Raw genomic sequence first — 22,692 nt, forward strand, 5'->3', positions numbered from 1 at the left:
AAAAAAAGGCCATTTAAAATGGTTAAAATGTATCCCTATAGAGAATGAAGGCATTTTCGTGCAACACATTTTGTCTAAAACTTTGCATAATAGAGCTGTGTCATAGGTCATAGTCTAACCTTCACTGTGGACAAGAGAAAGAGATTTATGGATGTAGAGAATGACGTATTAGACTTGCTCAATGCATTGAATGAAGAAGAGTGTGATGGTGAGGAGGTTTTAGGACTGAGCAATGTGTCCTGGGTTTATTGTGACTGTTGTTCCATAAAGGGACTAAAACTATAGCATTTTGTGTTGTAGAATTAAACATAAACAAACCTTTTACTTTGAAAATCAATGCATTCTGATAGTGGGTAAAGTTTACCCGTTGACGGTGTTAGGTATACAGCGACAGCTGGCGGTTCTAGTATTAATTTGTGTCATTTAATTTAATTTAATGTAAATAATTTAAATAATAAGTTATCCAATCTTAGCTTAGCAACTGTAACTATTCCTTTTCATTGTTTTGCTGATGACATACAAATCTATTTGCCTATAAAAACAACTAAAGATTCATTGCAGCCTTTGTTTAACGGTTTACATGCTATCAGAACTTGAATGGACCTAAATTTCCTCAATCTTAACGAAAAAAAGACTGAGATCATTATGTTTCGACAACCTGAGCTAATAGATGACTCAGTTGATATTCTTGGCCCTTTGGCCTCTCAAAAACGACCTTTTGTTAAAAATCTTGAAAGTAATTTTTGACATCTCATTCAAATTTGATAAACAAATAAGCTCAGTCGTAAAAAACAGCTTTTTCCAGTTAAAACTTTTGACTGTGGTAAAGGCTCAGGGATCTCCAGAGAGTAACTCATGCTTTTGTTACCTCTCGGTTAGACTACTGTAATTCTTTGTATGTGGGTTTAGAAGAGTCGTCTCTTCGCCGTCTGCAGTTAGAACAAAATGCAGCAGCTCGCCGTCTCACCGGAAAAAGAAAACGTGGTTCCCAAATTGTGGGTTACCCTCTAGACACGACCGACTTTGGATTTTTCCTCATGCTGAAACGATGTGCATAGAGCTGTAACAAGCATTGTGCATTTAAAGAGTTTGGTGGGTGGTTTTATTTTTTTTTTACCTTTTTTTTTCTCACCAAAACCAGTTAGTTAATGTGTAAGGAATGACTCTGCTCTAACATAAGCTGCAATCGGTTGCATGTCTGGCTAACTAGCTTACTACCTTACCTCCCAGGCCAAGGATCACATCATCAGCTAACTACATGAGTTTGTGGGGTTACAGGTTATGTAAAAAAAAAAAGGCCTCATTCACAGCTAGCACAATCAGTCCGTAGTATTTCCGCACTGAGAAAACAGAAGCTTGACAAGCATAGCAACAGTAACCTAGCAAACAATTTACAGATTGACTTCAGCTGGGAATGTTATTTTCTAATAAGTATGCTATAAATAATGTAGAGAGAAGCTGTACCGTCTCTGCAGCGAACATCAGATATGATGATGGTGGTGGTAGCAGGAGGATGACCATTAACCTTAATAGACAGCGGCTCAATTATATAGGAAAGAATGGCAGCTGTCGGCAGCGGAGAGGAAGGGGGCAGTCACAGTAACCTTTTTGGCTTCTTGGCAGGTAAGAAAATGACAAGGTCTGACGCCTTCTGAATGAATCACATCTGTGACATTTTGTCCATTGAGAAACAACAACCGCGTGGCTCGGAGAAGAAAAGTTCAAGATTGTTGAGTATGAAAAAGTTGCTGGAGCACTTAGGAACAACAGCTGCACACTGTACGTTGCTTATTCTATGCTTTATTTGATCAGTTTGTACGGTTTGAATCTCTTTTGACATCAGTCTCAAAACTTTTCTCACTCTATGTTAATGTCCAACCTCTTCTAGATACATCTCTTCACTTAAATCACTGCAACGCTCCTTCTGGAAGACATGGAATTTAACAAAACGAACCCCCACCCCACCCCTCCATCAGCACCTTTATTTTCCCCTGAACCTACTTCATATTGAGGCTTGGCTGTAAAAGTCGATGAATTCTTTTAACCAGGTCTTGATTGGATCAGGTCTCTCAGCGTCTGGCGGGGAGAAGATAAGACCTGTTATCTCTTTCCGACAAATCTGCAACCTCCCTCCGTCCTCCCCATGACTGGACCAGAGGAAAGGGGGAAAGAGAAGGAAGGAGAGAAAAGATAAAAATACATCAGCAGAGATATAATTAGCAATAGTGGTAATGATGTTACAAAGTGTATAAATAAAAATGAAAATGTTGATACTGAAAGGAATTTGTACAAATGCCAAAAGAAGAAAGGTTCTGTGAATTAAAGCTTGGTAATCTTGAGAGACTATCAAGAATATGCTAGATTTTAAAAATTATCATAGCATTTGATTTATTGATTTCTGTCGGAATGTAATGAGAATTTCAACAAATATAACAAAAACGTTTTTGAAGAAGATTCAACTCTCGCTTTAAGTAATTCAACAAGAATATAACAGAATGCAAACCGACATGTATTCTTTATATTTGTACCATTTCTTCGGCATGTGTTTTTCTATGTTGACCTTTTGCACAGTGCAGGCTACTAGTGTGCAATGAATAAAGACTCTATGAAATTGAATGAGGAAAATTGGCTGGATGCAGCAGCAAATAGAGCACAGCGGGTGGCGTACTGAACTAATAATTATCTATAGGTTGGTCTATAGGATTTGATATCTCACGGTGCAGAATTTAGCACATACCAGCTCTGAAGGAAACTTGTTTGCTCAGTGTCACATACAGTCTCCCTCCAGATTTACGGCATTAACTGATTTTTTGGCCTCTTGGAGTCAGATGAAACAAGCTATAAACTCAAAACTGATCAACCTGTTAAGTTGTTAGCAAAACGTAGCAAAAAGACGGTAGCAAAAAGATTTTACAATGGCGGCCGCGTCACAAACTTTCTCATTTTACAGCTAAACCATGCACTACAAGATGATTCTGAAAACATTTGAGGCGAGAAATAGGCATTAGAGTAACATAATATTGATTCATATTTGATCAGCGCTGCCTAGTTTGACTGTTTGGTCAGAGTTCGCGAGTAGTAGACAGCCGGCTCTCATAGACGGCCGCTGGACAGGAGACCTCAGATCAGCTCTTACTGCTTGTTTTCCTCCGGTCTGTAAAATCTTGCAGATGCCGTTAGGAGCACCAGAGGACACCGAGGCACATGATTTTTGTTCAGGTTTAACCGTTTCATGTACTACTGTCATGATACAGCAACCGTTTTATAAAAAAATAGTTTTTTTAATCATATTTGCTCTAATCTCGCCTACTTCAGCTTTAAGCCACAACAATATAAAAACAGTAAGACATAATATCTGTGGTTAAACTTTGGTGGCACAAGCTCAAATGTAAATCCCATTGGTGTATCTTTAAATAATATTGTGTTTTTTCTTCTGGTTGTTTTGAAGCAGGCTAAAATTAGCATCTGTTGTGGTTCTGTCTAATTTACTGTTGAGCTAATAGCCATTTCCCACAGGAAAAGTCTTAACGAGTATTTCATTAATGACATTGATTCATTTTGGTGGGGGATAAATCTGCTTCACTGATCAGACACTGAGATCAGACAAAGTGATGTCTCTCATTGTTAGTCCTTGTCTCAGTCGCTCACTTTGTGTTTTACACATCACACTCTACATCTCTTTAAATGTCTTCATGCTGCTGTCAGATGGTCCTGCGTGTTTGCCTTTGTAGAAACCCAACATGTCTCTGTGGTGCCGTTTGGCTCAATTAGCGATCAACTAGCTGCAGTCGGCTCCACAATACAACCTAATTGCTCATTTAGCATTTTGTGTCTCTTTTCAGATTGCCAAAACACCAGAATGTGTAATCAGGGGTGGGCACGCAATGAGGCGAGGCAAATAAGTCAGCATCGCAGTCAGACCATCATTACTGTGTGGGTGATTGTCTGATGCCACTGAGGTTTATTTCCTCTTGTCTGGTCTCTGAAGATGGAGGAGAGTGTAACTTTGAACTGAAGGAGATACGCATCTGATGACTCTGTCTCTGCTCTCATTATTACGCACTATCTGCTCTCTGTTAATTTGATTTGTGTGTGAGTTCAGTCCATATTATTTGATCTGAGCTGAGTTGGGCTGAGATGAGTCGACTCAAATTATTTAATTCTTTCTAGCCCCATTTTTCTGACAACCAAGCTACCACCACTGCCCATCAGTGTTAATTACAACCAGCTAGGGAAGATTTATCATGCACTCCACTGTTCAAAAAGTAATTATGTGAGCACTGACGAGGCATTAAAAAGTGTGGTCTTCACAGTGAAGTCGTGTCCTTAAAACCACGAGGAACTTTAGGCGATCACGATTCATACGGCTGCTCTGCACGAACAGTTTCATTTCCTTTCAGCAATGAGAGAAAATTTAAAGTTTGGATGCTGCTGACATTTTACTGATGTTTGTGAAGTGCTGAAGTGGATCACGATATGACACGCTGCGTGATTAGTGGGGCTGAGACAGAGATGAGTGGGCACTGAAGCTGTGACGTCTTGATTACGGGACACTTTCCTGGATTACTTGACCAAGCTGCCGTCTCTCCTGCGATGCCTATCTACTAATGAACCACTGACTAGAAGAGACAAACACAATAATAGCCTATTGAACTCCAGAGGGCTGTCTTAACTGCTGCAACAACCAGTCTGTCCCAACAACAGTCTGTTGGTTTGTTGGCAGTGAGGTAGCATTTTTGACGACACTTCATAGAGACTTCAGCAGTGACTCATCATTTATAAGATGCTCCCAGTCTAAATAAAATGGATCTCGGTCTGTCTGTCTGTCTGTCTGTCTGTCCTTCGATTTTATCGACAACCGATGATCCGATCAACTTCCCGCTTCTCGGGTGCATTGCTGAGGACCCAAGGAAGTGCAGTGTCGAGTGCGAGCTCTTGAGATCTATGGGACAGCTTTATTAGAAGTGAATTATGTACCCACTATGTAGTGTATTAAGGGAGGACCCCTATTGCAAGTATTAATATTGGGTACAGCTCGCTCTCTGTTGATGCTCGTGTGAGCTTTTGCACCTCTAGCATTGTTAGGGGACGCAACTATGTAATGTCAGGTGTATTTCTCAGTGTGAAGTTGTTTGGATGAGCGGTTCTCGAGAAAGTTGCAAGCAGCAACACCAGAGTCGACCCGTTCTGAACAGGCACGTTTTGTTTTGAATGGCCACTGGACTAGTAAGAACTAGGGGTGTCAATCTAATAAAATATTTAATCGTGATTAATCGCAAATTATCTGTTATGTATCTGTTTAAAATGTACCTTAAAGGGATATTTTTCAAGTATTTAATACACTCATCAACATGGGAGTGGGCAAATATGCTGTTTTATGCAAATGTATGTATATATTTATTTTTGGAAATCAATTAACAACACAAAACAATGACAGATATTGTCCAGAAACCCTCACAGGTACTGCATTTAGCATAAAAAATATACTGTCGTGGCTGACCTCCTTGTGTGTCTTGTGTTTCCAGCACCTCCGGTCTATGTCAGTGTGTGGGCGTGGCTCCGCTCTGCTCTTCTACACACCTGCAATCAATCAGCTCATCACCTCTTCCAGTCTGCACACCTGCCTCTCATCAGTTCATCAGCCTTGCAGTGTTTGACACATCCAGAGCCAGATCATTGTGTCAGCTACCGTGGTAGTTACTCGCTTCAGGAGAACTTTTCCCCCAGTTGTTTTGGAGCATTAGCTGTTCTTTTGCACTGGTATGCAGATTTCTGTATGCTCAGACTGAGCCAGGCTAGCTGTTTCCCAGTCTTTGTGCTAAGCTAAGCTAACGATGTCCTGGCTGTCCTGTCAAACTTTGCCTTTAAAAACAATAAGAAATGTTGGTAACACTTAATTTTACAGGTCTGCAAATTTCATTGTAATAAAGTAATTTTTGATACATTTTGAGGCAAATATTTGGGTAATTTGGCAGTAATTCCAAATAAATTTCAAATAGGTTACTTGCTAATTATCACCTAATTACCATGAAATTTGCAGACCTGTACATTAAGTGTTACCGAAATGTCCACTGGCCTGTCTATCAGAAAAGCAGATTGTGGGTGGGTGTGTGCATAGACTGACGAAGCAGAGCCCATGCAGTTTTTAGATCCCATCTCACAAAACCTCTGTTGACTTTAAGGAAACCAAACATGATGCACTCAAACTGAGACAGGAAATACTCCAGAAATAGTAAACTAACCCACCAGGTTGTCATGAATCCTCATGAGGAAAGACCCCTTGGCAAAACCTATTCTAAATTGCTTCAGCTCCTCTAAAATTGAATAATCCCCAAAGACTTTTACTTATCCTACAAAACACACAGTAGAATCAGAAGAGATAAGGACTGGCGTTAAGACCCAGCCGAGAGTACGGAACTTGATATCTTTAAAATGCAGATTGATGGATAGGGAACACCTGAATAAATGAGTGGAGAGATATAATGTATGATTCTATATGGTGCATCAGGGGTCACTGAATGGTTTGATGAGCATGAAAATAATCATTTTCTATGGCCTTCACAGTCACCAGCTCTCCAATGACACCAAAAAAAGCAAAAAGGGCAGATAGTCTGACATATTTATGCTCAGCACACACACACACAGCTATCCATGCACTTTCACCAGGTTCAAATACTATAGACAATCTATAGACAATACTATCAAGATCAAGATTCCTCTTTACACTTGACTGTTAGACCATTATTTCTCAGTGTCTTGATGGATTTAAATGCTTTATTGATTAGATTATCTGGCTAGTTCATGAGAAAACCAAATATCTGATTGATGAAAATAACCTGAAATATGAGAAATTGCCTGTTTTGTCATTTAGGTACAAGGACTTGTTCCAAATCTTAGTCCTGTTTTCAACCTCGGTGTAGGCTCCAACTTTATAGAGGGAAACATATTTTCTACACTCCTCTCTTATGCAAAGATATGCCACACTTTACTGTAAGCATAATGAGATTGATTGACTCATTATATTACAGCCACACATCCCTGCTTTCAGTACACATTGTGTCTCCTGTTTCCTCAAAGGATTTGTTGTTACAGAAACTTGCGTGTTAGATTTTGAGTTTCATCCTGCATCGTAGCGAACGCATGGCCAAAGCAAAGTAGCCCTAATCAGAGAGAAACAGAGCGCATCCTCCTGATAATGAAGGCCGGTCTGATGCATAATAAGAAACTCACGCTCGTCATGGTTCTTTTGTTTCCAGCGCTGATTTTAGTTTGTGAGCAGAATGACAGTAATACAGTCCTGCCAGTGCCTGAGGCGAGGTTGGAGGACATCTGACTGTCACACCCACAACATGGTGTGGGAGTGACAGCCAGATGTCCTCCAACCTCTCCTCAAAACAACGCTGCACATAAATACAACATGTTCTTTGTTTTTCAACAATATATGCAGTCTGAGAATATTAACGAGGGGAGTAACAACTGATAGGTGCTAGGAATAATCCGCTTAAAGCCACAGCTGAGTGAAAAATAGGACTTAGTGACCTTGTTTGCCAATTTAATTTTAAGCTTATGACTTCAGAGTGTAAAACAGACAGAAAAAACGTAACTGTGGCAAATACATGTGAACGTTCAGACTCTCACATACTGTGAATATGTTAAGATAATGGCCAGTACAATGAGGGGATTTAAAAAAGTCATTTTACAGATGTTTTCACCTAGCTGGGGAATATTGTATATAGATAAGAAACACTGCAGTGACTAGATGAAAATGGAAATGCAGTAAAATGCAAGAAAACAAAGATGTAGAATCAGTACAAAACATTTAAGTCCCCCTTCATTTAAAAAAAGTGTTTCATTTATTGCTACTTTAGATGGATGTTTGAGCTGCGCTGTGCAGAATGATGTATGAGCAGAGTTTGAAGGTTGTTTTCAAGTTCATCTGGTGTAGGAGGAAAGTTTCTCTGTGCTCATTCTTTAAAGCTGCAGTTGGTAACTTTGTGCAAAAATGATAAAAAGTTATTCCACTCAAACATGAATTGAGATTCTGTTACTGTAATGCCTATTTCTCATCTCAATTGTTTTCATAAACACCTTGTAGTGTACTGTTTAGCTGTAAAATGAGAAGGTTTGTGACCCGGCCGCCACGTTAAAAACAGTCGAACCAAAACCAAGTAAAAATAGGCATTACAGTAGCAGAACGTTTGCAAGCAGTGATTGACAGCTGCAGTAGGGACCGCTCAGCTCTGATTGGTTATTTTCCTTTGTTGAAATCTTGCAGATGCCATTAGGAGTACCGGAGGACACAGAGGAACATGATATTTTATATAAAAATAACTTTTTAATCATATTTGCTCGAAGTTACTGACTGCAGCTTTAATACATATACGCACAAGCAGGAATTTGTGACATCACAACATGGTCCAGGATGCAACTTTCACAAGTGTGATGTGGAAGCTTGAAACCTCCGCACACACACACACACACACACACACACACACACACACACACACACACACACACACACACACACACACACATTGAGAACTGGACTTTTCAGTGAAGTAGGATACATCTTGTTTCCATCACCTTTGAAATTAACAATACTTGCATTTTCATACACTTTTGTAATTGTATTCAGAGTATTTCTATGTCTCAAAACATGCCTGAAAGGGATCTTTAAATTATACACCAAAATATTTTAGGGGATATCTTTATGTCTGCAAGTTAGGTACTTGATTTGTACTTTGTGTTTTTTTTTGTTCTGTGTTAAATTTATTAATGTTGTTTTCATCATGTAACTCAACCAGAAGAAGTTAAAAATATAAATATCTTGTAGCAAAGCATAAGCCCCCCATTAAAGATTGATAGATAGAAACCTTTCTTCATCCCTCCTTTTTCTCCGTTATCTTCCCTTCTCCTTTCCTCTCCTCCCTCTTCCTCTCCCATCACCTTCCTCTTTTCTCCTTCCAGCTCCCTCTCTCTTTCAATTAATTTGCCTCCTGCCATTATCTCTCTCTTCTCTCCCTCTTTTTCTCTTCCCTCCTTCCCTCTGATTTCCCTCCCTCCCTCCCTCTCTGTCTCTCTGTGATGAAAGAGGGAGTTTTGAAAGCGAGAGAGAGAATCAGAGGAGGAGGTTGAAGGGGAGGGGTGGGCCCCTATAAGAGCAGCTGCCTCCAGCCTCCATGTAGCCAGAGAAACCACGCTGAGACCGAGGGAAGGAAACGTACACGCTGACGCACCTCAACCTGCACCCGAGGGACCCCTACAGGCACCCACAATCTCACCCCAACACAGGTAAGAGGAGACCCTGTGGAGACGGAGGAGGAGAAGAATGGGCTTGACCTCTGACCTTTGATTATAGAACCTTTTACGTTTTGCATATTTGTCGTAGAAGTAAAGACATTTTTGTTGTATTTGTTAACAGATTGACAGGCAGGAATTTGCATTGTACAAAAAGCCCTCTCAGAGTCACACTTTACAGGAAGTGAGGATGTCATTTTACATCACTTTATCTCCTCACTAGTTGCTTCTAATGTTGGTAACGTAGCAGATTTACAGAGCACAATAAATGGCTATGATTCAAATGTGAATTTTAATTAAATTTAAATTCAACTCAACACAAGGGAGGAATAAGGACGTTTTTGTAAGCTTTTTTTTCATCCGTGTTAAGAATTGTATTTTATTTTCCTCAATCATTCTGCTGACTCCCAGGTCAACTTCTGTTGTTGTGACCTTTTAACCTTTGAGGGCTCGTAATGACGCTGATCAAAGAATTTACACTTTATTTATTGTTGACAGTCAGGGTAGGTTAGGATAATGCCTCAGGTCGCTCTAGTTAACAAACCACTGATCCTGTGTTTCACAGCATCAATGCATCACCTCTAAAGGAGCAACTATTACATCCTATAACTACTCCCCAAAGGTTAAATACTACGTGTCTGAGTGGCTTAAAAGCATAATGCAGCAGGGACGTACACACTACAGAGTGCACAAGGTGCAGATGCTCCATCTGAGGGCTTTCACACACGCCGTTTGTCTCAAGAGGGTAAGGTCAAACAGTTCGTCCCCGATTAGTCATTAATCGTTAAGGCCTGATTTACTGCCGCGCTCGGCTGGGTTTCATGAATGAAAGGAAAGGAAAGGGGAGTCTTCGCCGCAGAAAGCTGCTGCGTGTTTGTGTTTACGCTGTATTCTTAAGACACAGAGTAATGGAAGGTAATTTGGGTGAGTGCACGTTGATTAATCAGGGGTCAGATTTTCTCGGGCTCACTTCATTAGAAGGTTATTTTTAGGTTTTTGAAGACATTCGCCTGAACTGAGTCAATATTTTGATATACTTTGTTTTTAAAGGCAATAACCTGCCAAATGATAAAAAAAATAACTATATTCTAAAGGTTGAATTCATGACAAAAAATCTGAAATATTAAAGAGCAATGGGTACTTATAGACTGATTCCACTTTGTGGTTGTAATGTGAAATGGAGTCTATTTGTAAATGCAGTGGTGTGGAAATAAATATGACAATAAATATGAAAAATCTCAGGACGCTCAGTGCATGAAGGGAGGTAAAAGGTTAAAGACAGTAATGTAAATGGGTTTTATTGATCACATATTAGGCATCTGGCCACATCTGGCCCATGTGACATTGCAGCCCCCCCTTACTCTTTATGAGCCATAACCCCTGTTATTCCTCCCAGGTTGGATTGATGGATTAATAACAGGCTAAATGTGATGGATTCAGATAGTCATCTTTAATGAAAAGTATATTAAATCACATTAATATAAAACCTTCAGATGAACGGTATAAATAGCTTCTATGCAATGATTTTGAGATGTTAACTAGATTTATTATTTTATCTTGTCATTATTATTATTACTACTACAGTACTACTACTAGTAGTATTAGTAGTAGTACTGTAGTAGTAATAATAATAACTACTACTACTACTACTACTACTACTAGTAGTAGTAGTAGTAGTAGTAGCATTTTATTTCTGTAGTGATACTACCTGATAATATTATTTCCCTTATGCCTTCAGGTGTTTATATGTAAAACTCATTATTTAGCTGTCAGCAAACGATTACGAAGTTAATAAACTTTAAGATTGGGTGTCACCTCTTTCCATGTTTAATAATGAACATGGTGTTTTCGTTCAGCCCGGGGCTCACTTTTCATCTGACCTTGAAAGAAACTCTATAAACAAAGGCGCCGTTCAAAAGTAAGCTATCACATTAAAAGGCTCTTTCAACAACCACTGATGATAACAGATTTGAAAAGTGCATGTATCTTCCTTCTGATTATCTGAGTAACAGCTTCTTGTGTATCAGAGAGAAGCTGATGCAGATCTACAGATAGCGCTCGGGCTGAAACAACGCTGTTTTGAACTGATTATCATACCTCAGGGCAGATACTCAGAGCTTTCCTGTGACTGCCGTGAAATGTGTTCATTTTCTGATTAGCTTTGCGTTGTGTTCTAGCAGTTCTGCTTTGGTTGAAAAGAGGCAAATAATGTCTTCGGTGAGGCCGTAGGGATCAGAACCCAGAGTAAATAAGTCTGAGTAGATCCGATATAGTATGTTATATGAAAGTTTAATGTTTGAAATTTGATAGCCATAATTTCTTCTGAAATTAATGAAGTGATATGTAGCTAATTTTAGGTAAATACACATCAGTATTCAGAGATAGAGATGTCACACTCCAGCTGTTGGTGATGAACGTTCTTTGTGTTTCTGTGGATAGATTGCCAAACATAGATGAGGTGACGATGACATATGGGACTGCAGAGAGAGAGAGAGAGATGAGAGAGAGAGAGGGAGAGATGAGAGATGAGAGATGATATTTCAACACCTACTATAATAGAATTTCAAACATAAAATGTTTAAAATATCTAACACAACATTTTATCGCAAGTCCCTCAGAGACAAAGAGCAAGGTCGTTTTTCTATTTCACCATCAGACTTGGAGACGACTATCGGAAGCCTCGATAAAGCGACAATTTCTATGGACTTTAAAGATGTCGTGCAACAATGATAACAGTTTGTTAGGAGTAAATTGATGAAGAGCTGGTAGTCAGTGTGTAGATAGTGAGACATAAGAGCAAAATGAAAAAAGAAATTCCACTTGCGACCAAGAATAAAGACGAATCCATAGAGTAAGTAGTGGTTAATTAACCTTAAGCCTTACTAGAGAACACACAAAACATTAGGAACTTCCACAGCCACGTGTCTCATCTCCTCAGTATCAGTGAGTTTGCTGGTTTCCTCCACAACGCAGTATATAAACTTCAGGACACCATTCTGAATCGAAGGCTGGATAAGGGATCACAGGTCACACGGTATTGTGCGGTGGTTGTGTACAGCTCTGGTGGCTGCACTCAACTGACTGTGAATGTGGAGCGGAGTTAATCTAAGATACAATGTTCCTACCACAGCAGGGTCTCCGTCCATCCTTTTGTGTGCTGGGAGGATTTCATCCTCGCGACCCTCAGTGAGCTCCTCTCTCTCCATGTCTCCTTTGTTAGGTGCACTCATTTTAATTGTGGCGGCAGAGAAATACATTTTCTTTTGATGTTGGCCTTTCTTCAGGCTCATCGATTTGTTTTCTTATAGTCTTGGTAATCTAGGAATTGAAGCTTGTATTTGGAGGCCAAACTGGAAGTTGAGATACATACTTCATCTTTTTGTTTGACGCGAGGACTAATAAGAAAGCTGGATACGTTTGCTGCCAAATGTCTCACCGCTGTACACATACATACAAAACATAACAAAACTACTACTGCCATTGGCATAAAAGTTCACAAGGGACATCACTATTCTCCACTATTCATACCACAAAAACTGAATCTAAATTCTATTTCATGGAAACATAAAAAGCTGTTTTACACCAATTCATTTACCTGTTTCTTCATACAAACATCTGCCTTATTTGTGTATCAAGATGTTTAGTGTATTGAACAGATTTATTGTAAAAAAGCATAAAAAAAATCTGCCCAGGCAGTAACTGCACTTCCACTTCTACTGTCAAAAGACATTATTTCTTATGATCCTGGTCTTTGTCTCCCTGTCAGAGTTCATGTCAGCTCACAGATGTGTCTGTAGAGGTGTTTTAACACATCTCCAGCCAGAAGAAACCTTTATAAGAAACCTTTATAAGAAACCTTTAGTGCGTTCACAAGGTGTCCCCTGTCAGTTAGATTGTGTGTGACGTGACGTGGCAGTAGATTACACGCTGAAGCCATTACAGGCAGACACGCTAAGCTAAATCAATTTCCCTTCTCAATGCACCTAATCACTTAAGGTCGATTAATGGTTGGGAGGTGTGCTCACACACACTTACACAGGGGTCACATCAAATACATTTCATATTGATTTTTTTGTTTTTGTTTTGAGATGAGGTGATGCCCTGTACTTTTTTTTTGCTTTTCTATCACACCTGCACAAATTGGCTATTTATTTGTTTGCCCTCTTTTTTGCCCCCGTCTGTAATATGAGTTATGACTATGTAGCTAGACTAAATCAAACAAGTAATGTTAGGATATTTAGAAAAATCTGGCTCAAACCAGTGGGCTACCTCCAGGTCTGAGAAGTGAAGCCAATGCTGAAGTGCCTTAAACTTGCATTCTTTCTAACAGCCAGCAGGGGGCGACTCCTCTGATTGCAAAAATAAGTCAGATTGTATAGAAGTTTATGAGAAAATGATCCTACTTCTCACTTGATTTATTACCTCGGTAAACATTGTAAACATGAGTTTATGGTCTCAATCGCTAGTTTCAAGTCTTCTTCAATACAGCATGATGTTCATTTAGTAAATTATGGTCCCATTTAGAGTCAAATAGACCATAAAGCAGGTTATGCTTTAAGGCGTGGCTACCTTGTGATTGACAGGTCGCTACCACGGCGTTGTCCAGTCTGGGTGTTGTCCGACTTTAACCCTTTCACAGTGTGTTTTCAGTTCAGGAGAGTTAATTGTAACATTTTGGTCACCAAAAAATTCCTTATTCAGCGTTCGGTTGTACTTATCTCCACCCTCTCGTGTCACTTCTGGTTGCAAAAAAAACAACACATTTTGCAGTATGCATGCAAATCAGCATACTTTTCTGGCTATTCTGACCAACAATCCTCTGCGCAGCGAGAATATGAGCAAAGGGTCAAAGTTGAAGGTGCAATGTTATGACAAAGTAGTATGTCCCAATTGTATGCATACTGCATGCAACAATACGTACTGTAAGAGCATCTGTAGTATGCACTAAAAGTAAAAAGAAAAACTCTGGAAGCGGCGTCACTTAAGTATGGAAGTTACGCGACAAATAAATCAACGTTGACTTCTGATTTCACACGGGATGCGAACAGCGGTGGGCAAAAGTCTGGTGTTTTTGGACCCACCCGTCCACCCCAACGTCTTCCCTATGTGGCGTTTGTAGCTCTTTATACTTCCTGGTTCACGATTACGTGGATTATATATAAAATCATTTTGTGGGATGTATACAAATTACAGCGCACTACTTTTTTTGTAGGTATAGCTATGAACGGTGTATGAGAACCGCCTGTTGTGAAAGACAAAGAGTTTATGATGGAGGAAGGGGGAGAGGAAGAGGAAGAGCATGCGTGGGTGAGAATGAGACTTAAAGAGGCAGAAGGCAAATAGATAGAGGAAGAGAAAGGTAAAGACGGATAAACCAATAGGTAGAGAGCGTATGTCGGTAGTGACAGAAACGATTTATATATAGATTGGATATTTTTAATCAACCTGATTGGTAATATAGATCTACTGTCCTGAAATGTGTCACATCAATGACCACTCTGCCAGATAGCTATCAATATGAAAACAAAGAGCACAATGTATTTTGAGTGGGCCTGAGACAAGCTGCCAATCAAAGTGACTTTTCTGACAGTTAAAGTAGTCTCCCATCTCTTCTTTAGGCAGAAGACTAAATAACATTTAATTACCTGTCAAACCGACTCATCAACCAACAAAGCCAACATCACGAATACACTCTAATTATTCAATATTTCATTTGTTTCATTAATATGCTGCTACTCTTTCCTTTAAGGGTTTGAAGTTATTGTTCTTCAGTTTAATTATTAAAGCTAAACCTGCTGTTTATTAAGCCAGTTTATTAGGCCAGTTATGCAGTTGTGCACAACAATTTCAGTGTAAGTACTTAAGAAAATCTTTAAATCATTAATCATATCAGTTGCTATTTCATCGCCATCATTTTCAGATTTTTATATATGAAAAGTCAATAAAGGAACACTTCATTTGCATATTAATATAGACTGGGTTTGAACTACATTAAACTTTTAAATTAGATTTAACTTGAGTCATAAAAAGACCTCAACCCCGATTTAATGCAAACACCATACACCAGAATACAAATTAGGTCCATTAAAGCAGGCAATTTAAATTTGATTGCAGTTCATAACTACAGTGTGTCCAACATTACACAGAAAGCACACACAAAGTAAAGAGAAGTTACAGCCGAGGTGAATTTGACAATGTTGTGCTTATTACGTAATAATCTGCAGTCCGGCTTTTAAAAAATAAAGAGCTGCAAGGTGGATGCCCGCTGCTCCTCTGTTCAACCACGCGTGAATAATCCGGCTTTAAGTCGCTCTTCGGGCTCAGAGTAATTTATTTTGTACTTCCTGTTCTTGATGAGAAAATGGCAATAATGGAGAAAAATAATGGTGGAAACAGCTGATAACACAGTGTGAGACGGTTGTGAGTTGTCAGACTTGAACTTACATTTGAATGTTTCTGTAATTTTAACAGTACTTATCCATGGTTGACTACACTTTTTAATCAACAACTTGAAGACGGTCATGTTAGTATTTTTTCCATTTAACAACTTACATACAGTTACACAAACTTTCCAAGAAGACGGACTACACACTGTATGCTGATGTTCCCACTAAGTGAAGTGTCATTTCACGTATTATGTGTCTGAATTATGTTTTACAAAACATGGATACTATAGCTGCTCTTTTGGTAACCTTGAATTGCAACTTGGATCAGATGTTTTTCAGGTAAAACAGCTCAAATGGCACAACATCAGCAGGTACCAGGCTGAGCCTGGATGAGAGATATTCTATAGACGAGGGTTCCTTTCATCTGAAAGATGATCTTTATATCATCTACTGGACTGTGAGACCTCCATCAGCAGTGCATCAGCGCAGCACCAGACACTAATGACTTAATTAACTGGTTTATTTAGTGGTTAATCAGTTAATTAAAAGTAGAGTAATTGGGTTTTAAGGGCTCGAGAGAGAACCCTGGCAGACGTCAGAATAGAAGGCCACAGAAAAGATCAGTTGTTGAGAAGTCCAATTCATTTTTACAGAGCTTTTAATAGCACAGAGAAGTTCACAGACAAGAGCTGCATGGCTCTGGAGACGTCTGTCCACCGCTTTGGTCCAGGCTGAAATATCTCAGCTATTGGATGGATTACTATGACATTCGGTACACACATTTATGCTTCCCACATGATGAATCCTAATACTTTTAGTGATGCCTTAACTTTTAGTATACAGCCCATGGGCCAGACCAGATATCGGTACCATCTGAGTGGGCAAAACTTTACCTATACTAAACTGTTTATAGGGTCAGTATAAGTTAATTAATATATGACAGCCTTTCCACAGGAGAAGCTTTTCATATTTTTTGGACATTTTTTGTTATTTTCCCCATCTTTGTATAATGTCCAAAAAGCACAAAAACAGCCAATATCATATTAACTAAAAGGTTGTTCATTGTAATAAATGTGTCTGAATCTGCATATGCATTTTGTTGTTTTGAAATGAAAAAATGTTGTTAAAGTGAAGTTTATATAATATTGGCAAGTGAAAAATGTGTTTGCCCTCAAATCAGTATTCAAATTTCTATATAATATTATTTGAATATATTCTGGAAACACTCTATATGAAGGTCGTGATTATAATTCATTATAAGCACATTCATAAGACATTATAATGTATTTTTAAGGCTTTATAAAACTCTTTATAAATGTTTATAATCATGCATGACAACTAATAACAAGATTTATAAAGTATTATAAGTGGCGGACAATATGTATCATCAAGTTCAGCATTCATAATGCTTTATATCTCCATGCCAAGTTGCCAACAGCGTGAGTCCTGGGTTACACTGCTTATCATAACTACCAGAACTTTAGCCAGTTATAAAGACACATTGAAAACGGCTCTAATATATCGGTTTCCCACGTGGTAGTATAGTCTAACTAAACTAAGATGGTGAAGTACTTTTAGTCTTTAGTCTCATGTATTTGACGTTAACTGTTCTTACTCATTTCTAAATGAAGGATACGTCATCTGTAAGTGTCTGCATCCTCTAGCCACATCTCAAGATGTGAAGTCTCCTTCATGCTTTATCCTTAATCTTATTTTTGGAAGCCAAGTCAGCACGAAGTCAGCGACAGGAGGTTGGAGAACGAGATGCATTTGATCCAAATGAACACGCCCAAGCTGCTTGTCTAAATCAACTGCCATCTGCCAATCTCGTCCTGCCCTTAGCCGTCCTCCAATATTCCTGCCTAAAATGGCTGCGCTGCTCTTTTGTCCTTCACTGACAAACCCGTCCTCTTTTCCTATCGGACTGAAGACAGACTCGGCACACACTTTTTATTGTTTGCACTCTACAGAACACTGATTAATTTTGATTAATTTTGCAGAGCTGCCATTTTTATGGGTGGTAAGAGATTAGAATGAAGTGTAGTGCAATTACACTTTTATCAGTTTTTAATTACTCCAAATTTCTTAGACATAATAAAGTAGTGTTTGATTGAAGACAAATTAGTTTTACTTTCAGCCACGTCAGTTTAATAGATAACGTTAACCTACAGCTAAAAGAGCAGTGTGTGCGTGTGCGTGTGTGTGTGTGTCTACCAATGCACTGTATAGTGGGTCATACACAGTGTGCACATCAGGCTTGTGCTTGTATGAATGTGTGTTTGTGTGCTGCATACGTTTGTGTGTCTTAATGTTGTGTATGTTTAGTGCACGTGAGTTTGAGTATGCGCGTTTGTCTGCAACAAACAATGACTCAGTCTGTTGCCAGAGGCATTAATTGAGGCATCAATTAAAGGAGTTAATGAGTTTGTTTAATGAGATGAAAACTCCGGTTGTGTTTCTGATGTCAGACTCGCCAGACTTGGCTGTTCCAACCAGAATAATGTCAAACTATTTTTCTTTTGCTCTTTTTTCCTTAACTTCAGGTCTTTATTTGTCACATTTTGTCTTTTGTCTGTCCTTTAATCTCACCTCCTGTCCAATATGACGCTTTTACTCATAGCAGGGTAAACACAGGTGTAATTAATAACACTAATTATGGCCCTGTTCCATTTAGGTGTGCCAAGGCCCTGGTATGGTGCATGCTGGCTCACTGGAATGGCTGTAACACTAAATAGAACAGGACCGTATACTTTTATCAATTACACCTGTGTTTACCTGCAATTACATGTCAAAATGGCTGCTAAAAAAAAGGCCTATTGCCATGTCAGAGGCAACAAAACTTAAAAGAATACTCCACCATTTAGGGAAATGTGCTTGTTTACTTTCTTCTGAGGTAATACATGAAGTGAGAAGTAGGCTCATTTTCTCATAGACTTCTATACAATCAGACTTCTTTTTGCAACCAGAGGAGTCGCCCCCTGCTGGCTATTAGAGAGAATGCATGTTTAAGGCACTTCAGCATTGGCTTCACTTTTCAGACCCCAGAGTTGGCCACTGATTAAACAACGTAAAGAGGAATTGTATGAGTAGAATGTGTGAGATCGTCGGACTGAACTTGTACATTTGCTCTGTCCTGTGTTGTAAAGCAGACGGCGGGACCATGAAGACTGTGGTGGCTCTGCTGCTGCTCTGTCTGTGTGATCCTGGACAGAGTGACTGCCAGGCTGAATGCATGTCCTGCAGCAACATCCTGCCCAAACAGCTCAGTTTCAACACCATGGTGAGGATGCCACACACACACACACACACACACACACACACACACACACACACAAACTGCTGATTGCAAGAGTGGAGCTCCTGCCCAAAACAGGGGGAGAAGTCCATTGTGTCCGCTGAAATAAGTGGAAAACAAATTCCGCTCTGAAATATTTGTTAGCCAATCCTCCATCCAGACAAAACCATACCACGCTCTCACACACAACTCACGTAAATAATGATATCCCTCCAGGGCTCTTTTAATTTGGTGATAAAATAAGTGTAAACCCCTCACCCCCACCTTCCTTTATTCCTCCCGTCCTCCCGTCCTGACTCAACAAATTATCCCTTTGGCATTTGAGTTTTTAATTTGTTGTTGATTCCTGGGGATAGATGTGCATTTCTCCTCTCAGCGCTAATGCCTGGTGGTTGTTTCTCTCTGATAATGACATGTCTGCGTCTCAGATGTTTTGGCAGGAGGAGAAAACAAGAAGACATTTAAGAGTGCATGGCTTAAAACATAAAACGTGGAACTGTTGGGGACTTTGGTCACAGTCCTATTCAAAAGCCTATTGAATTGTAAATAAATTGCTTTCTACGATGACTTACTGCTCTTTTTAGAATCCCTCTCTTCTTCTGCTTATTCTAATTTTCTCCTCTCCTTCATCTCCATCCCTCCTTCCTGGCTGAAAGGCATTTTATTGTAAAGGAATGAGCAGATAGATTCCTTTCAAACAGTAGATGATGCTCAAAGCAATGTTATTTTCAAAGCAAAGGTATTTCATGCATCCCAGTATTATTCTGATAGGCCTAAGATACATTCCCTCACATAATAACAGACAGACCCACACACACATGCGCCCATTGAACCATTAAAGTGGACGATATAAGTGATAGACGAGCTAGAAATCCAATCGATCTTCATCTGTCACATTGAATTTTGTATTCTCTTAGACTGAGTTGAGGACTTTCCACTCAAACAACCCCGGCAAATCAGATGCTTTGAGGGAGATACATACTGTTTAATACATAATCTAGATATTTTTCTTCATGACAGACATATTTGAACAAAGGTGTAACTGATAACACTAATAAATGCAGAAAATGAAGATCTCTTGTCTTTGTCTCTATCAGGTGTGTCTCACTGAGTGCGAAGCCAACGTCTCCCCAGCCTTCTCCTGGGACTTCTGTCGTAAGGTGCTGTCATCGCCAATTTCCTCCCTCACTGGTATGATGCGGAAAAGATCTCAGGAGGAGGTGGAGGCCTTGTTTCCTGAAGAGGATGAGCAGCTGGATGGAGGTCTGTTGCTGCCCTTTGCATTGCAGAGGTACGATCACATGACCCGGGCACTCGGAGTGGACGAGAGGGATCTGGGCGGCAGGGGCAGCCAGCTGAAAACTGCCTACAATTCCCAGAACGACCTGTCTCTTGAGGATGAGTATGAGGAGGAGGCGGGGCAGGAAGAAGGGGCTGCTGACATGGCAGTGAGAGGACAGGGTGACGCGGGGCTGAGCGTCTCCAAGAGGTTCGGCGGCTTCGTCAAAGGGAGGCACGGCTACAGGAAGCTGATGTCTCCGGGAAGATCGTACCAGAAGAGGTACGGCGGCTTCATCGGCATTCGGAAGTCAGCCCGCAAGTGGAACAACCAAAAACGTTTCAGCGAGTTCCTGAAGCAGTATCTGGGGATGAGCACGAAGGCCACCGAGTTCAACAGCGTGTCAGAGGACCTCACCCAACAGAACGAAGTGTAAACAGAGTGCACCTTTAAGCCGCTGACATAAAACAATTTCCTGATGTATTTTCACTGATCTTGTTTTGTATTTCACCGACATGTAAAACTTTAAACTGGTGTCACCAAAGTTGACCTATTGAATTACCAAAAAGTGAAAACTAAGGCCGTAATCTAAGACTCCAGTTGGAGTCTCAAGACATAAGAATTGCTTTTTCTGTTTTCCGTCCCTTTTAATTATGACAAATTATAAACAATTTGCCTTTAATTATCAGACCTTTTGTACATTATTAAGTAGCTGGACACTGCAGCAGAAATTGTGGACCCCCTCAAAACGTCTCCTTCTGAGCTGTGACACTATATAATCCCTGGCATCTTCAAGGCCCCTTGTGTCATTCGGACCTCCCATTCGGTGCCCCTTGTGGGACGTAACAGTCGATTGCTCATGTTTCATTTGTTTAGCTGGCCAAGCCCTCATCCTCCTGAGCTTTGAAGGAAACTCTTACTTTGGGAATTCCTGGTAGTCCTGCAGTGGTATGCAGTAAAATAAAGGCCATATTTTACTGTTTGATGTAATCTGCTGGATTAACGTTGGCATAATTATTGCTTTTCCGACTACCTGTATTATAAAGTATATTTTACCAACTAATTACTGCGCTGGGTCATCTGTAAATCTTCTCACATGGAGGCCTCTGGCTTTGGGGGGTCATTACTGTTGAAAGTGTGTAAGAAGACTAGCAGGACCGCTCTCTTTATTATACTACCATCTTGTGGCAAAAACGCATAACTCAGTCTCTTATAATAAAGGACAATACCAGTGTTTTTTTTCATGTTTATGGCATTATGGTTAGGGTAATGTCAGCAGTAATGTAAAGTATATTGTATGTGATTTGTGGTAAATAAATGAAAACATGCAAAAACACAGCTACAAGTCATTGATTTATCACTGTGCCAAAACACACCGGAGAGAGGGCTGACTGGCTCTCGTGTCCAGATGTCAGATTCCTGTATGTAAAAATAATATTTGTTTTTCTTCTTCTTGTAATGGTGTGAAATGTTGCCCACTATGAGAACTTGTAAATAGCTGAATTTAAACATGTCAATAAAAATAGTTTACTCTTTCCTTCGTGGCTTGTTATGCAGCAACTGATTCTGTGTCTTGAGGTGTTTTGTTCTTTATAGTACGGCCAGTAACGGGGATGTTAATCTCTTTACTTCCTTTATTTACATCAGATTTTTTTGGAACTAATATGCTTTTTTATATCAGTTATAAGCCATTGATAAGAGCAACATTAGGGTTCATTTAGTCTGCATTTATATTAAAACCTTGCTCTTTTCCAGTAGGTCACAGGTTAAATGATCCGTTGGGGTATATTACCTGATGAACTGATGAGCTGAAAAGACATTTTTTTCACCACCCGGTAACACTAAAATGTGTTCTTATCAACAGATTTTAACTGCATCTACAAAGCACCAGCACATTATACATCAATAAATCCACCAGCTACAATTTATAATCCCATTTATAAAGACTTAAGGATTTATTGGAAAATGGTACAGATTTGTGGAATTATATAAATAACCACTGAAAATGTGTTACTGCCTTACTTAAATTACAAATTGTATGCAGGTTAAATCCAGCTGTGCTCCAGCGGTCTTTTGGCGCCCCGTAGTGGTCTGTCCTGTACGTGCCCAGCTGCACATACTATATGTTATGTCGACTATATTGTGTGCTATCCCCAACCTAATGTTAGGACACTGTTATTTATTTATTTATTAGTTTATTTGACAGCGACAATACATAGGCATTGTTACACTTAATTAAAATGCAACTGATGCAACGTATATAGGACTTCTAGCCATAGCAAATTTGCAGACCTTGTCCATGGTTAGGCTTTTCAGAAAAATAAAATAAAATAAAAAAATACAGAATAGCACACCATACATAAAATCACATTATGCAACATCGTAATATTATCGTTATATTTAAGTATGTTGATTCTTCTTTGATAGTATCCTTC

General features: G+C 39.5%; 1 protein-coding gene across 2 annotated transcripts; it reads left to right on the top strand.

Moving 5' to 3' along the window:
- The first annotated feature begins 1,443 nt into the window (after positions 1-1,443).
- Positions 1,444-21,793, top strand: pnoca (prepronociceptin a). 2 transcript variants are annotated; one of them, XM_074661207.1, is made up of 4 exons: positions 1,444-1,623; positions 5,526-5,693; positions 18,830-18,963; positions 20,076-21,793. In XM_074661207.1, the coding sequence occupies exons 1-4, from the start codon at positions 1,560-1,562 to the stop codon at positions 20,691-20,693; spliced, it is 984 nt and encodes a 327-aa protein (XP_074517308.1). In that variant the 5' UTR covers positions 1,444-1,559; the 3' UTR covers positions 20,694-21,793. The 2 variants fall into 2 exon arrangements, with proteins under 2 accessions (XP_074517308.1, XP_074517317.1); XM_074661216.1 differs by having other exon boundaries at positions 18,833-18,963.
- Positions 21,794-22,692: the final 899 nt, after the last annotated feature.

This window comes from Sebastes fasciatus, chromosome 2 (genome assembly GCF_043250625.1).
Source record: "Sebastes fasciatus isolate fSebFas1 chromosome 2, fSebFas1.pri, whole genome shotgun sequence".
Taxonomy (NCBI): domain Eukaryota; kingdom Metazoa; phylum Chordata; class Actinopteri; order Perciformes; family Sebastidae; genus Sebastes; species Sebastes fasciatus.